General features: G+C 38.3%; 1 protein-coding gene across 1 annotated transcript in view; it reads right to left on the bottom strand.

The window, feature by feature from the left end:
- EPYC (epiphycan) overlaps nt 1-13314 on the bottom strand; it is a 41231-nt gene continuing 27917 nt past the window's right edge. Inside the window, exons 2-6 of the mRNA XM_055566392.1 lie at nt 12576-12747; nt 5431-5589; nt 4319-4521; nt 2808-2903; nt 1-171 (exon numbers count right to left, since the gene is read on the bottom strand). Of these exons, the coding sequence (XP_055422367.1) occupies nt 1-171; nt 2808-2903; nt 4319-4521; nt 5431-5589; nt 12576-12747 (801 nt within the window). The remainder of the gene's footprint in view (nt 172-2807; nt 2904-4318; nt 4522-5430; nt 5590-12575; nt 12748-13314) is intronic.

Genomic DNA, 13314 nt, shown 5'->3' with positions numbered 1-13314 from the left:
TCAGACGAGACTCCCAATAGGCAAACGAGGTAAGCACATATAGGCTTGGGGAGTTTTGCTGAGATTGATAGGGTTTCCATCCAGTCGAATATCCTCTAGTGCCTTACGAATATAAGTCAAATTTTTAACATTGCAGAAGGTATCTTCATGCATCTCCATAATGTTGTTATTCTAAAAAGGATTAAGATAAATTATTAGATGGGTTATCACATATTCCTAGTATTGATGAATAATATAGTCAATTTTGCTTCACCCCTGCTTTTACGCCTTCGTTCCTTCTCTCATCCAGAAATGCAAATTATGCAACTGTTATATACATCAACACTTTCTAAAGCAGTGAGGATAAACCAATAAACATAATAGACATATGCTTGCCTTTATGAAGCTTATACTTCAGTAATGGGAATATAAGATAATTAGATGAAAAAACAAATTTAAGGAAAACAAATTATTTCCAAAAATAATCTAACCTAAGAAGAAAGGAAAGTGTCTGTGAAAAATTATCTTAAGAGACAGCAGTGGAGCTGAGAATGGAATGACAAGGAGACATGGGCATGGGAGAGAGCTGAGGTAAGAATACCCCAGACAGAGAGAACACCAAGTTCAAATTCTGAAAAATATGCATGGAAAGTTCAAGAATGAGAAAAAAAAAATGTCAAAATGGCTATTGGGTTGAAAGTTTTGTACGTGACTGTTAGGGCTAGTTGGTATATAGTGTTGCCCAAGTCTTCTGTTTCTTAGTTGATCTTATGGCTAGTTGCTCTATCCATTATTAAAAGTGGAATATTGAGGAATCTAACTATTATTGTTGAATTGTCTTTTTCTCCCTTCAATTCTAATAGTGAAGTCCTTATAAATTTTGAGGCTTTGTTGTTAGGTACATATGTATTTATAAGCCTTATGTCTTTCTGATAGATTGACTCTCTATTTTACAAAGTGTCCATGAGGAATAATACAGATTTAGTGCCTATGCAGTATTCTATTTTCTTTGATAGGTAATACATACACAGTTAATAATTATCATGCCTTATCTTTAAGTCATTATTATGTATCAGTGAATGCAGCACACACTTTATAAACTAAAACTGAGATGCAGGGAGGTTTAGATACTTGTTCAATCAGTAAATAGTGTCAAGTAGAATTTCAGCCCAGGGAGTCTGCTTTTGCCAGATCTGTCATTCTCATAGTATGTTGGAAAATATTTTTCAAATAAATCACAAAAAGAGGTTTTTTATATGAGCATTAAAAATAAATATAAAATGAAGACAATGTAAATTAAAAACAGCCTTATACTGGATATTGGTAAGGTGATTGTGAAAGAGAAATATTTTTAAATGTTCACTTGATACTTTCTTAATCCTTAGAATAGGAAATGTAAAGCCAATCACTTCAAAAAAAATCTTAGATTGTATATGCAATCACATTATGTTTAAATATAACATTAGAGACCTGGTTACTATGTGGAGTCAATAATTCAGAATTGGAAAAAAAATTTTCCAGTTCCTTTTATGGTTTCCTTGAAAATCCTCTTTCCAATCCTAAACCAGGCAAGAAATTCTCATTGACATAGACATTCACCCCCAGAAAAAGAGAAGACCAATAGAGAGCCATCCAGAAACCAGATAAGGACTAGAAAGGACATCACATTAAGGAAGTTAAATAATCAGAAAAACTCTCAAGAGATAGGTATCCAAGAGCCATAGACAGATACACACACAAAGACACCAAAAAGAAGTATGGAAAGATGTAAACAGGAATGGAAGAAAGGACACAGAGGTAAATAATTACAGAATCCACAGAGCAAAAATAAAAAAGAATCAGGCTTGCTCTCACATAGCAGAATCACTTCTTGTGATGGTTTATAGTTTTCCTCCTAAAAGACTGTAATATTGCAGTATGATATTGTGTCTTTGAGCACATAATGGTTGTGTTCTCTACAGATTTATTCCATAGAACAGATGAAATTATTACAGAAAGTTGATTACAACTGTATACCAAAAGTTACATCTGAAATAAGAAGTAACTTATCTTTCTTTGTTTCAACAGCCAAAAGTGTTTTTTAATTGATCATATTGTAATATACTTCCATGGAATATATTTGGTTGGCCAAAGTTTGTTCGGGTTTTTCCATAACATCTTACAGGAAAAAAAAAAAAAAATGAACAAACTTACTGGCCAACCCAGTATTTAGAAAATATCAGATCGTAACGTTTTGAAAATGTGTTTTCACTCATTACTTCAAAGATAAAATGTAGCTTAAAGGAATTTAAAATAACGCAAGCTTTCAAATATGTTGGTTTAGAAAAAACTGCATTTTCTTAATCCAGAGAGATGAAAGTCCATCATCTCTCAGCAGATAGGAATGTCCTAGGATTGAATTTAACTCAGTTCATGGAACCTAAAATCAAGAGCTAAAACTGACATTTTTTTCCTCTGAAAGCCAGAAATCAAATTAAATTTTTCTTTCTCTCTTATTCTCTTTCATTTCTAATCTTCACACATTTCTTCAGCAGATGAAGCTCTTATTTTCTAAAAAAGAAGATTTGTGTGCCAAAAAGATGCATTATGACTTGGCAAAAAATGAAAATAAAGACTAAAGTTATCAGAAATAAATCAGTATAGATAGAGTCATGAATATGCAAACACCTTGTACTCAGAGTGCGATAGAGAATAAATGAGAGAAGAAAAAAAAAACCTATCACAGTGTATTAACATGCCATTATACACAGCTTTTGCATCGTGGCTTCCTCCCGTCTGCATCTGTTTTCCATGGATGTGTTGGACATAACTTACTAGTAGAAGCCTACCTGGAGGTGAAGGGCTCGCAGATTTTCTGGGAGTGGTAGAGGGATGTGGTCCAAGTTGTTATCCGTGAGGTAGAGATGATGGAGATCATACATATCCTGTAAACATTCCAAATGTAGGGCCTTAATAGAAATTAGTGGGCCACAGTCACACGGTTCATCCCCTGTCCATGAAACTATTTGTAAAATAACACATGCCTGTTCAGGTCTCGTTTTCTAAGTGAGTGAGTGAGTGAAGTTGCTCAGTTGTGCCCGACTCTGTGACCCCATTGACTGTAGCCTACCAGGCTCCTCCGTCCATGGGATTTCCCAGGCAAGAGTACTGGAGTGGGGTGCCATGTTTTCTAAAGTTGAGGCAAATTAGTTTTCTGTGTTCCTGGACTATTCAATTGAGTTCTGCAAGAATTGATAGCAAGCAAATATCTCTCGATGTAAATGAAACATCTTTCTTAGTCTCTGGAAGAACCGACTTTGTCCACTCTAACTTTCTCAGTTTAAGCAAGGCATTGATTTCCCACACAGAGAGTCTGCAGTAAAATTTTGAGGATTATGGTGAGAAATAACAAGAATTTCCTTCACGTTGCAGGAATGGGGAAACGAGAAGTTCTCCCCAAGAAAATCCTACCACCTCCAGCGCAAGTAGCAAGAGGGCAGCCTAACAAGACAGAATATACCTTTAGATACAACCAGGTCTACTCCAACCAAATGTCACAGGACAAAGTGTGACTCACTGTCACCCATGCCAATAGACTCTGAGTGAGGGGACTAGATTTGATCTTTGCCAGGCTCTGAAGAGGTGCCCTAACTCCCTTGCCCGCCACAGTGGTACCACAGGAACACAGGTGGAGATACAGGCTTTCTACCATTGCCCAGGGCTAGCGAATCCACACAACCCCTTGTAGCCTCCATGGGAGTTGTGAGATGTCCCTTCAAACAATAGCTTATATTTATTTGTTCAACAGATATTTAGAGAAGCAGCTCGAAGGGAGTTAAGACTGGATAAGAAAGCCAAACTGGCTACTGTTCTCAGACTCTGCGGTTATGCCAAGCAAAGCCATTCTAACCCCAAACTTGTTTCCTTCACTTAGAAAATAAAATTCATAAGATTAACTGAATCCATCCCCCTTACAGATAATTTAGAAGGCTTCTACCCTCAAGCCACCCTCCACACTGTGCAAATAACTGTCCTTCCAACCACACAAAGTACTCTCCTTGAGTGGAGCCTTGGCAAATATGCATCATTTGGCTTATAGCATTCTTAGGTGCAACTTAACAGACTGGTGCTCCACCCACTTCTTATTCCAGCTCTGCTTTCTCTTCTTAGTTCTTGAGCAGCCTCAGAATGTACCAGGACACAGTGTTTCCCAAAGGCATGACACTTAGTGTTCTAAAGTTTATTTTAGGCATTAAAAGTCTCATCAAATTGAATCCCTTTGTGGAGATAAAAAGACTAGACACTGATTGCAAAGGGAACGGGAAGATTAAAGTATTTCATATTCAAACTTAAAACTCACTTTAAATGCTTCTTGCTTTATTCCTTTCCTTCCAAGTCTATTGTTGCTGATATCAATAAATCTCAAAGTGGTTGGCAATTCTGGGAGCTGCCTAATTTTGTTGTCACGCAGGACAAGCTCTCGGAGTTGAGGCAGCTTTCTGAATGCATCTTCATCAATCTCAGATATTAAGTTTGATGTCAGATCAATCCTTCTTAGATCATCTGGGAAAAAAAAGCACGAGAGAAGTAGTTGAATATGTTTCACTCACATAAAAATATAAATTTCCCACATATAAACAAATATAAACATGAATTAGAGATAGTTAATGAAACAATTATTTCTAACAACTTTATAAAAATTTAATAGACTACTGCTGCTGCTCAGTCATGTCCGACTCTCTGCGACCCTATGGACTATAGCCCTCTAGGCTCCTCTGTTCATGGGATTCTCCAGGCAGGAATACTGGAGTGGGTTGCCATTCCCTCCTCCAGGGGATCTTCCTGAACCAGGGATTGAACCCCTGAACCTTATGTCTCCTGCATTGGCAGGCGGATTCCTTACCACTGAACCACCTGGATTTCCTCCAAATACTATTCATATTTATGCACTCCAAAGAAAGTGTAGCCTTAGCAAAGAAATTGACCCATTATATTTCATTATATTTAAAATAATTGATCTTTTACTTGAAAATAGTTTGAGAATATCAACAACTATATAGTGTCATGTGCATAAGTCACATCACTTCAATCGTGTCTGACGCTTTGTGGCCTCATAGACTGGGGATTGTCATTGGGATTCTCCAGGCAAGAATACTGGAGTGGGTTGCCATGGCTTCCTCCAGGGGACCTTCCCTACTCAGGGATCGAACCCACATTTCTTATGTCTCTTGCATTGGCAGGCAGTTTCTTTACCACTAATGCCACTTGGGAAATCCATATAGTTTCATAATGACCTTTAATGATTCATCATTCTTTCTTACTGTAATTAAAACAAACCTTCAAGCATACAAATAAGTAAAAATTGATTTATGAGACATATTTTAATATTCAAGTTTCATTTTTGGTACCAACATTTTATAATGCAAACATTTAGGAAACAAAAGGGAAGGATATTAGTGCCAGCATCCATACTTAGGCTTGCAAAATCATTTTTGTTGATCTTTTTAATTCTGTTAAAACGGGAATAGAAATAAGCTGTGTTCTTGGGCAGCGGAGGAATAGCATCAAGTTCATGGTCATCACAGTATACGGTGGTACTTATACAAGTACACAGAAGGCAGGTTGGAAAGTCTAAAAGGCAAAAAATATATGTAAGCAACAAGCAATTTCTAACAAATAATGGGATTACAAATGTTTATTAAGTAAGATTACAGTCTCATATAGACTATGCTGGCATATTTAATATCTTATGTAGTTTTCTATAAATAAAATACTAAAGTTAAATATAACAACCCAGGCTGCCCTTATAATTAATATAGTCTTTGTAATGTTTTAAAATTTTATTTTAAATTATCTACTGAATATTGCATGATTGTTGCTTTTATATTTATTGAAAATTCTATTTTCAGAAGTAAATATTAAGATTGCAGTTTTTGTAAATTTAAAACATCACATATAATATTTTTATTAGATCTTTCATTCAGTATTTATACAACCCACTGAAATAAAATCAAGGGAAAGGGTAGGACAATTATCATTAATATTAATTCACTCAATATGAATTTATTGAATCTATTCTATGTAAATTGCACTGTGGTAGCTGTTGGAACAGTGGTAACCACAAAGACACAGTTCTGTTTCATGATCTGCTGTGTAAGATGGATGTTAATCACATAAATAAAATGATGATTGTGGTCAATGTCATGAAATATCATAGAAGCATAAAATAGGAGAATTTGATCCAGTCTGAGAGTCGTGGTTCTTTGAGGAGGTGATGACTGAGTTGAGATCTGCAGGAAGAGCAGGACCTGACTGTTCAGGTGAACCAAAAGAGTCTGCAGGCCGAAGACGCAGAGCGCACCAGGTCCCTTCACTCTGGGGGGACTGAAAGGCGGTCCCTGTGGCAGCAGCACAGAAGCTTCGGAATGTGTAGGACACAAAACACACAGGCCTATGGGCTGTGTTACAGGTTTGGTCTCTTGTCCTAAGGATGGGCAGGAGTATTACATGATCAGATTTGCATGCCAATCCAGGTTCGATGCATGATACTGGATGCTTGGGGCTGGTGCACTGGGACGACCCAGAGGGATGGAATGGGGAGGGAGGAGGGAGGAGGGTTCAGGATGGGGAACACATGTATACCTGTGGCGGATTCATTTTGATATTTGGCAAAACTAATACAGTTATGTAAAGTTTAAAAATAAAATAAAATTAAAAAAAAAAAAAAAAGATATCACCCTGCTTGAAGGTGAGCTGGAAGACTGATTGATGAGGTAGGGGGCGGAGTGGGATGGGCATAGGGGCAATGAGTTGTCAAGATAAAAGATGGTACTTGCTTGGCTATGATAATGTGATAGAAAAGCCAACAGACCCCCCCACTAAAAAATTCAAGTTATATTATATCTCCATTTATTAATCTATTCTCTCTCTCTCTTTCACACACACACATACACATATACACAGAGCTCCCTCCTTTACTCTCTGCTTATTGGTCTTATTGATCTTATAGAGGACAGAGGGCTTCTAAGGGAGATAGAGAAGCAATGGTCAGAAGAAAAGAAGGATAATAGATGATCAGTATTATGGAGGCCAAGTGGAGAGATAGTTTGAAGGAATAGGGAATAGAAAATAATCTAAATCAGCTGAGATGTCAGTTAAGGACTGAAAAATCTCTCTTGAAGTAGTTATTGTGGAGGTTAAAGGAGACTTCTGTAAGAGCTGTGGAGTGATAAGGCTGGAAGCCAGATCACAGTCCCTGAAGGAGGATGTAGGAGGTGAGGAAACAGTTATACAACATGCATACAATGTTTCTGAGATGTTTGACTGTAAAGAAAAAGGAAAGAGAGATAGTGATAACTATAAGACCTATTTGTAGTGTGTATGATGAGGAAATGGACTAAAGTGGGAGAGATTTGAAAAAAAAAAAATCCAAGGGGAGAGAGATTGAAGATGAAAAGGATCCTGAGAGGGCAGCAGGAAATGGAACTAAGAACACGATGGGAAGCATTTATATCCACATGAGAGAGCACAGACAGTTCTTCTGTTGTAACAGGAGGAAGGGGAAGAGGCGAGGATGTCTGTAAGTCAGTTCAGTTGCTCAGTCATGTCCGTCTCTTTGCAACTCCATGGATTGCAGCACGCCAAGCTTCCCTGTCCATCACCAATTCCTGGAGCATGCTCAAACTCTTATCCATCAAGTTGGTGATGCCATCCAACCATCTCATCCTCTGTTGTCCCCTTCTCCTGCCTTCAATCTTTCCCAGGAACAGGCTCTTTTCCATGAGTCAGTTCTTCCCATGAGGTGGCCAAAGTATTGGAACTTCAATTTCAGCATCAGTCCTTCCAGTGAATATTCAGGACTGATTTCCTTTAGGATGAACTGGTTTGATCTCCTTGCAGTCCAAGGAACTCTCAACAGTCTTCTCCAGCACCACAGTTCAAAAGCATCAATTCTTCAGTGCTCAGCTTTCTTTATGGTCCAGCTCTCACATTCTTACATGACTACTGGAAAAACCATAGCTTCGACTATACAGACCTTTGTCAGCTAAGTAATGTCTCTCCTTTTTAATATGCTGTCTAGGTTTGTCATAACTTTCCTTCCAAGAAGCAAACGTCTTTCAGCTTCATGGCTACAGTCACCATCTGCAGTGATTTGGAGATCAAGTGATCTTGGAGTGATCTGGAGTCCAAGAAAATAAAGTCGGTCACTGTTTCCATTGTTTCCCCATCTATTTGCCCATGAAGTGATGGGACCAGGACATGATCTTAGTTATTTGAATGCTGAGTTTCAAGCCAGCTTTTTCACACACCTCTTTCACTTTCATCAAGAGGCTCTTTAGTTCCTCTTCACTTTCTGCCATAAGGGTGGTATCATCTGCATATCTGATGTTATTGATATTTATCCCAGCAATCTTGATTCCAGCTTGTGCTTAATCCAGCCCAGCATTTCTCATGATGTACTCTGCATATAAGTTAAATAAACAGGGTGACAGTATACAGCCTTGATGTACTCCTTCTCCTACTTGGAATCAGTCTGTTGTTCCATGTCCAGTTCTAACTGTTGCTTCTTGACCTGCATGCAGATTTCTAAGGAGGCAGGTAAGGTGGTCTGGTATTCCCATCTCTTTAGGGATTTTCCACAGTTTGTGGTGTCCACACAGTCAAAGCCTTTGGCATAGTCAATAAAGCAGAAGTAGATGTTTTTCTGGGACTCTCTTGCTTTTTCAGTGATCCATTGGATGTTTGCAATTTGATCTCTTGTTCCTCTGTCTTTTCTAAATCCAGCTGGAACATCTGGAAGTTCTCAGTTCACCTACTGTTGAAGCCTGACTTGGAGAATTTTGAGCATTACTTTGCTAATGTGTGAGATGAGTGCAATTGTGTGGTAGTTTGAGCATTCTTTGGAATTGCCTATCTTTGGGAGTGGAATGAAAACTGACCTTTTCCAGTCCTGTGGCCACTGCTGAGTTTTCCAAATTTGCTTGGTGTAGATGGAAATGTAGGTAAAACATGTTATGGCGTGGATATGCTGCTGCTGCTGCTGCTAAGTCGCTTCAGTCGTGTCTGACTCTGTGCAACCCCAGAGACGGCAGCCCACCAGGCTCCCCCGTCCCTGGGATTCTCCAGGCAAGAACACTGGAGTGGGTTGCCATTTCCTTCTCCAATGCATGAAAGTGAAGTCGCTCAGTCATGTCCGACTCCTAGTGACCCCATGGACTGCAGCCCACCAGGCTCCTCTGTCCATGGGATTTTCCAGGCAAGAGTACTGGAGTGGGTTGCCATTGCCTTCTTCAATGCCATGGATATAGATGTAGGTAAATTATGTGTCTGAAAATAGAAAGACCAAAGAGCCATCAACCTGAAGACTGTATTTTCTTTGTGTAGGAGGAAGCTAAGCTCTCTGACGAGTTTGAGGAGTTTAGGGAGAAGGAGAGAATGGTTGTGAGACGTGAGATGGATGGAGAAAGTAAAATAGCCATGAGAAACAGAAGAAAAAAGTGATGAAAGACTTTCTTGGAATTGCTTGGTGATCCTCATTTGGCTGAGAGTTTGCTGATTTTAGCATTGGAAGCCTCGTGTCTTGGGATCCCTCACTCCCAGGCAAATCAGGACATTTGGTTGCCCTTGTTGAAGGATCCATTTGTGGTTTGAGATCAAGAATTAGTAATGCACCTACTAAGGTCTTATTGTTGTTGTGGTTTAGTTGTTAAGTGGTGTCCGACTCTTTGCAACTCCATGGACTATAGCCCACTAGGCTCCAATGTCCATGGAATTTTCTAGGCAAGTATACCGGAGTGGGCTGCCATTTCCTTCTTCCTGACCCAGGGATTGAACCCAAGTCTCCTGCATTGCAGGTGGATTTTAGTGATTTTAATTATAAAGTTAGGATTCCCAAGAAAACAAGGTCATTAAATAGAAAAAAATCACTTATAACAACTTCAGGAATGAAAGCTATTTTAGGAATGGAACTTTGGGGAAAAAATTTAAGGGAGAGCTATAAAATATTTAATACTTGCTGCTGCTGCTAAGTCACTTCAGTTGTGTCTAACTCTTCACGACCCCATTGACTGTAGCCCACCAGGCTCCTCTGTCCATGGGATTTTCCAGGCAAGAGTATTGGAGTGAGTTGCCATTTCCTTCTCCTTAATACTTCCTAATTTCTCCAATTATTATAAATAAATATTTGCTACTCATCACAAAGTTTCAAGAAGAAAAGCATTTCATATATGACCATGCTAATTTAGCAGTAATTGCTTAGAGTAATTATATATAGTCACAACAATTGTTTTTAATTCTAGTTTTTTTTCCACTTATAACTCAAGCCTATTCAATGTAGCTTCTGAGTATTAGTTCTAGAAATTGATATTTATAGTAACAAATAATGTTTCAGTTTTTAATGTTTTAAATATTTCCAAACTATTTGACTTAAATAAATTTACAATTTACATTTAAGTTTTGAAGTTTAGAATTTACTTTTGTGCAAAGTAAAATACTAAATTTTTAATTTCATTACTTAGACTCCTTTAAGATACAAATTTTTTAAGTCATAATTTTTCTTACATTGTTTCAAAATTTACATTATTGAGCCATACATTTTACTAGAGCTTTTCAAAAGATTGGGCATTCTACTCCTCTTAATCTTGGCACATCAGGTAATTCCAAATCAGCCAACTTTTGAAAGCTCTGAAATTACTTAAAAGTAAGTAATGTTCTAGAGATATTTAATTTCCTTGTTTTGAGGACTTTCTGCCGGGTATGCACATTTCCTTCTCCTTGTGTGTGTATCTTCCTGGTTCTGTTTTTAGTATGTTCTATCACCCCACAAAAAGTTGACTGTGTGGGAAGAATACAATGTATTCATTAAAGACAGGATTTAGTGGTTTCTGTCTTCATTCCAGCACCATTACGTACCACCTCCATGATCTTGGACCACTCTTGTGGTATTTGGAATTTTAGTTTGCCTATTTATAAAGTGAAAATAATAATAACTAGCACGTACTTAGTACTACTGTGTCTCTTCAAAGACACAATATAAAACACTTCAGTGACTGGCGTGTTGGCAGCATTTCACAAAAGACAACTTCATATGACTTCTTAGTGAATAGTGAGAAACTCATAGAATCAGAGAGTACATTGGTCATTACCAAGGACTGGGGGGAGGGGGAACTGGTTTCAGGTGTGTAAAATGAATTATGTTCTAGACATCTGCTTACAACACGTGCCTACAGTTAATGTGTCGTACACTGAACAATTTGTTGACAGTAAGTAAAAAAAATTCTATCAATAATAATGAGAATCGCTACCATTGATGATGTTAACTGTGGGCCAAGCACTAAATTCATTCAGTTAATCCTTGCAACAACTCTATGGGGTAACATCTGTTACTGATTACCCCATTTTTCTCGATGAGGAAACAAAGGCAAAAAAATATTGAATGCTTTGCTCAAGACTGAATATCCGGCAAATCTGAAAGTGGGGATCTGAATGCTCTTTCCTCTCTTTTCTTCTCTCATTGTGTTATGTACTGACTTTTTCTTAAATTACCTATAACATCTACTGTCTCTAAGTTGCTTTACATGTCTGTCTCTCTGTACTAAACAGAAATATCTGTGAAAATAGTAGTCATTTAAAGCTGTTTTGTATGTCCAGAACCTACAGTACAGAGACATTTGATGTAAGTAAACCTTCACAGTGAAAACTATTCATTTTTTTCTGCACCCCCTTCATCAGAGCACACACATTCTCTATGTGTGTAAAAGTATTCTAGTGTGAGGCCACTTGAATACCTCCCAAGGTTGACACTGACAAATTCTAACATGATATATAGACAAACCATAGACTCACATTTAGCACCAGGAATTCCTTTTATCATCCAAAAGGCCCTGGTTTACATAACTTTCAGGTCCTACAAAGTGGAGTCCAATATTATGGAACCCTGTCTTTCCTTTTCCTTTCTCTGCCCCTGGGACTGAGTGGAAAGGCAGCTTGGTTTCCACTAAGAACACACTAAAGAATCAGAACAACTTTGCTTAAAACTCAATGTGTGAAACTCATGCTCAGCGATCTCTGGAGAGTTCCAACCCTTTCTAAGTTAGTTTCCTAGGTAATAATGTAAAAAAATGAATACTAATACCTTCTACAGGGAGGTTGTAGTAGTCACATGAGATAATGTGACCTGCTGAGCATTATGGCCCCCAGAAAGTGCGCTCAATCAATGGAAAACATTATTACTACCATCACTATCATCCTCACCATCATCACTTATCTCCTTGAAATGCTGGGACTTGATCTCTCAGCCATGGATTAGGATCTTGCTAATAGTGTATCCTTTAGTCTAGAAATGCATTCATTCCACCACAAAGCTTTTTGAGTAATGAGGCCAGACAAATATTTTCACCCCAGATCTTTGGTTATTTGATCATTTCCATCATGCCAAAGCTGAATTATTAAAACTGCTTTATATTTTAACGCAAAATACACGTGTATCTCCTGCTTCAAACCTAGCCTCTAGCAAAGCTCTCTCCTTGGGTCATGTGGGTCCCTGCAGAGTTGGAACTTGGCAGTTTTGAGAAAGAGACAAGTGAACGTCAGTACAATCCAGCCCTGATGGACCTGACCTTCATTGGTCTGTGGACCCAGAACCCCGGTGAATTCAGGCTCTTGTGGGGAAGAACCATCGATTAGCCTGGGGGTAGATTCCTCTTCCTCTTCCTCTTCAGCCTCCTCTGGCTGTGGGCGCGGGGTGAGGAGCTCTCTGTTTCCGGAAGGCATCACTGTTGCTATTTCAATCTAAAAAAGAAGCAGAATTTCATCAGGCAACCTTCTCAATCACCCTTTGTGGCCGTGACACAAATTAAAAAATGTATCCATCTTTGCCACAAGAGGGCGCTGGTGTCCTGAAGTTGAAGTCCTGTGTGACGCCTGCTTGCCTGGGAAGGCACATGCGGTTCCCATTTTCTTTTTAATTAATTTTGTTTCTCAAATCTTAGTAATAGTTTCCAGTGCCTTTTTAATTATGGTCTTATTGCTCTTTAAAACACCCGCGTATGTTTATTTCATGGGTTTAAAAATAACCTTGTTTATTGTTTTCTAAATACATAGTGTTGCAAGAATGCCTTATTGTGAAAGATTCTGGGAGTAAAATCCAAAATTCCCCTTCCTCCTGCAGCCCCAATTCTACTCCCAATAAGAAACTGATGTGTATTTTCGAGTCCTTTTAATCTTTGATTTTCTAGATTAAAATATTCTGTTCCTTTACAGTGACTTACACTTCCTTTGGTTGCATTTTTAGTGAAAAGTAAATGGCAACCCACTCCAGTACTCTTGCTTGGAAAATTCTTTGGATGGAGGAGCCTG

Source organism: Bubalus kerabau, chromosome 1 (assembly GCF_029407905.1).
Source record: "Bubalus kerabau isolate K-KA32 ecotype Philippines breed swamp buffalo chromosome 1, PCC_UOA_SB_1v2, whole genome shotgun sequence".
Lineage (NCBI taxonomy): Eukaryota > Metazoa > Chordata > Mammalia > Artiodactyla > Bovidae > Bubalus > Bubalus kerabau.
The sequence above is the reverse complement of the archived record's forward strand: the minus strand, read 5'-3'. Positions and strand labels throughout refer to the sequence as shown.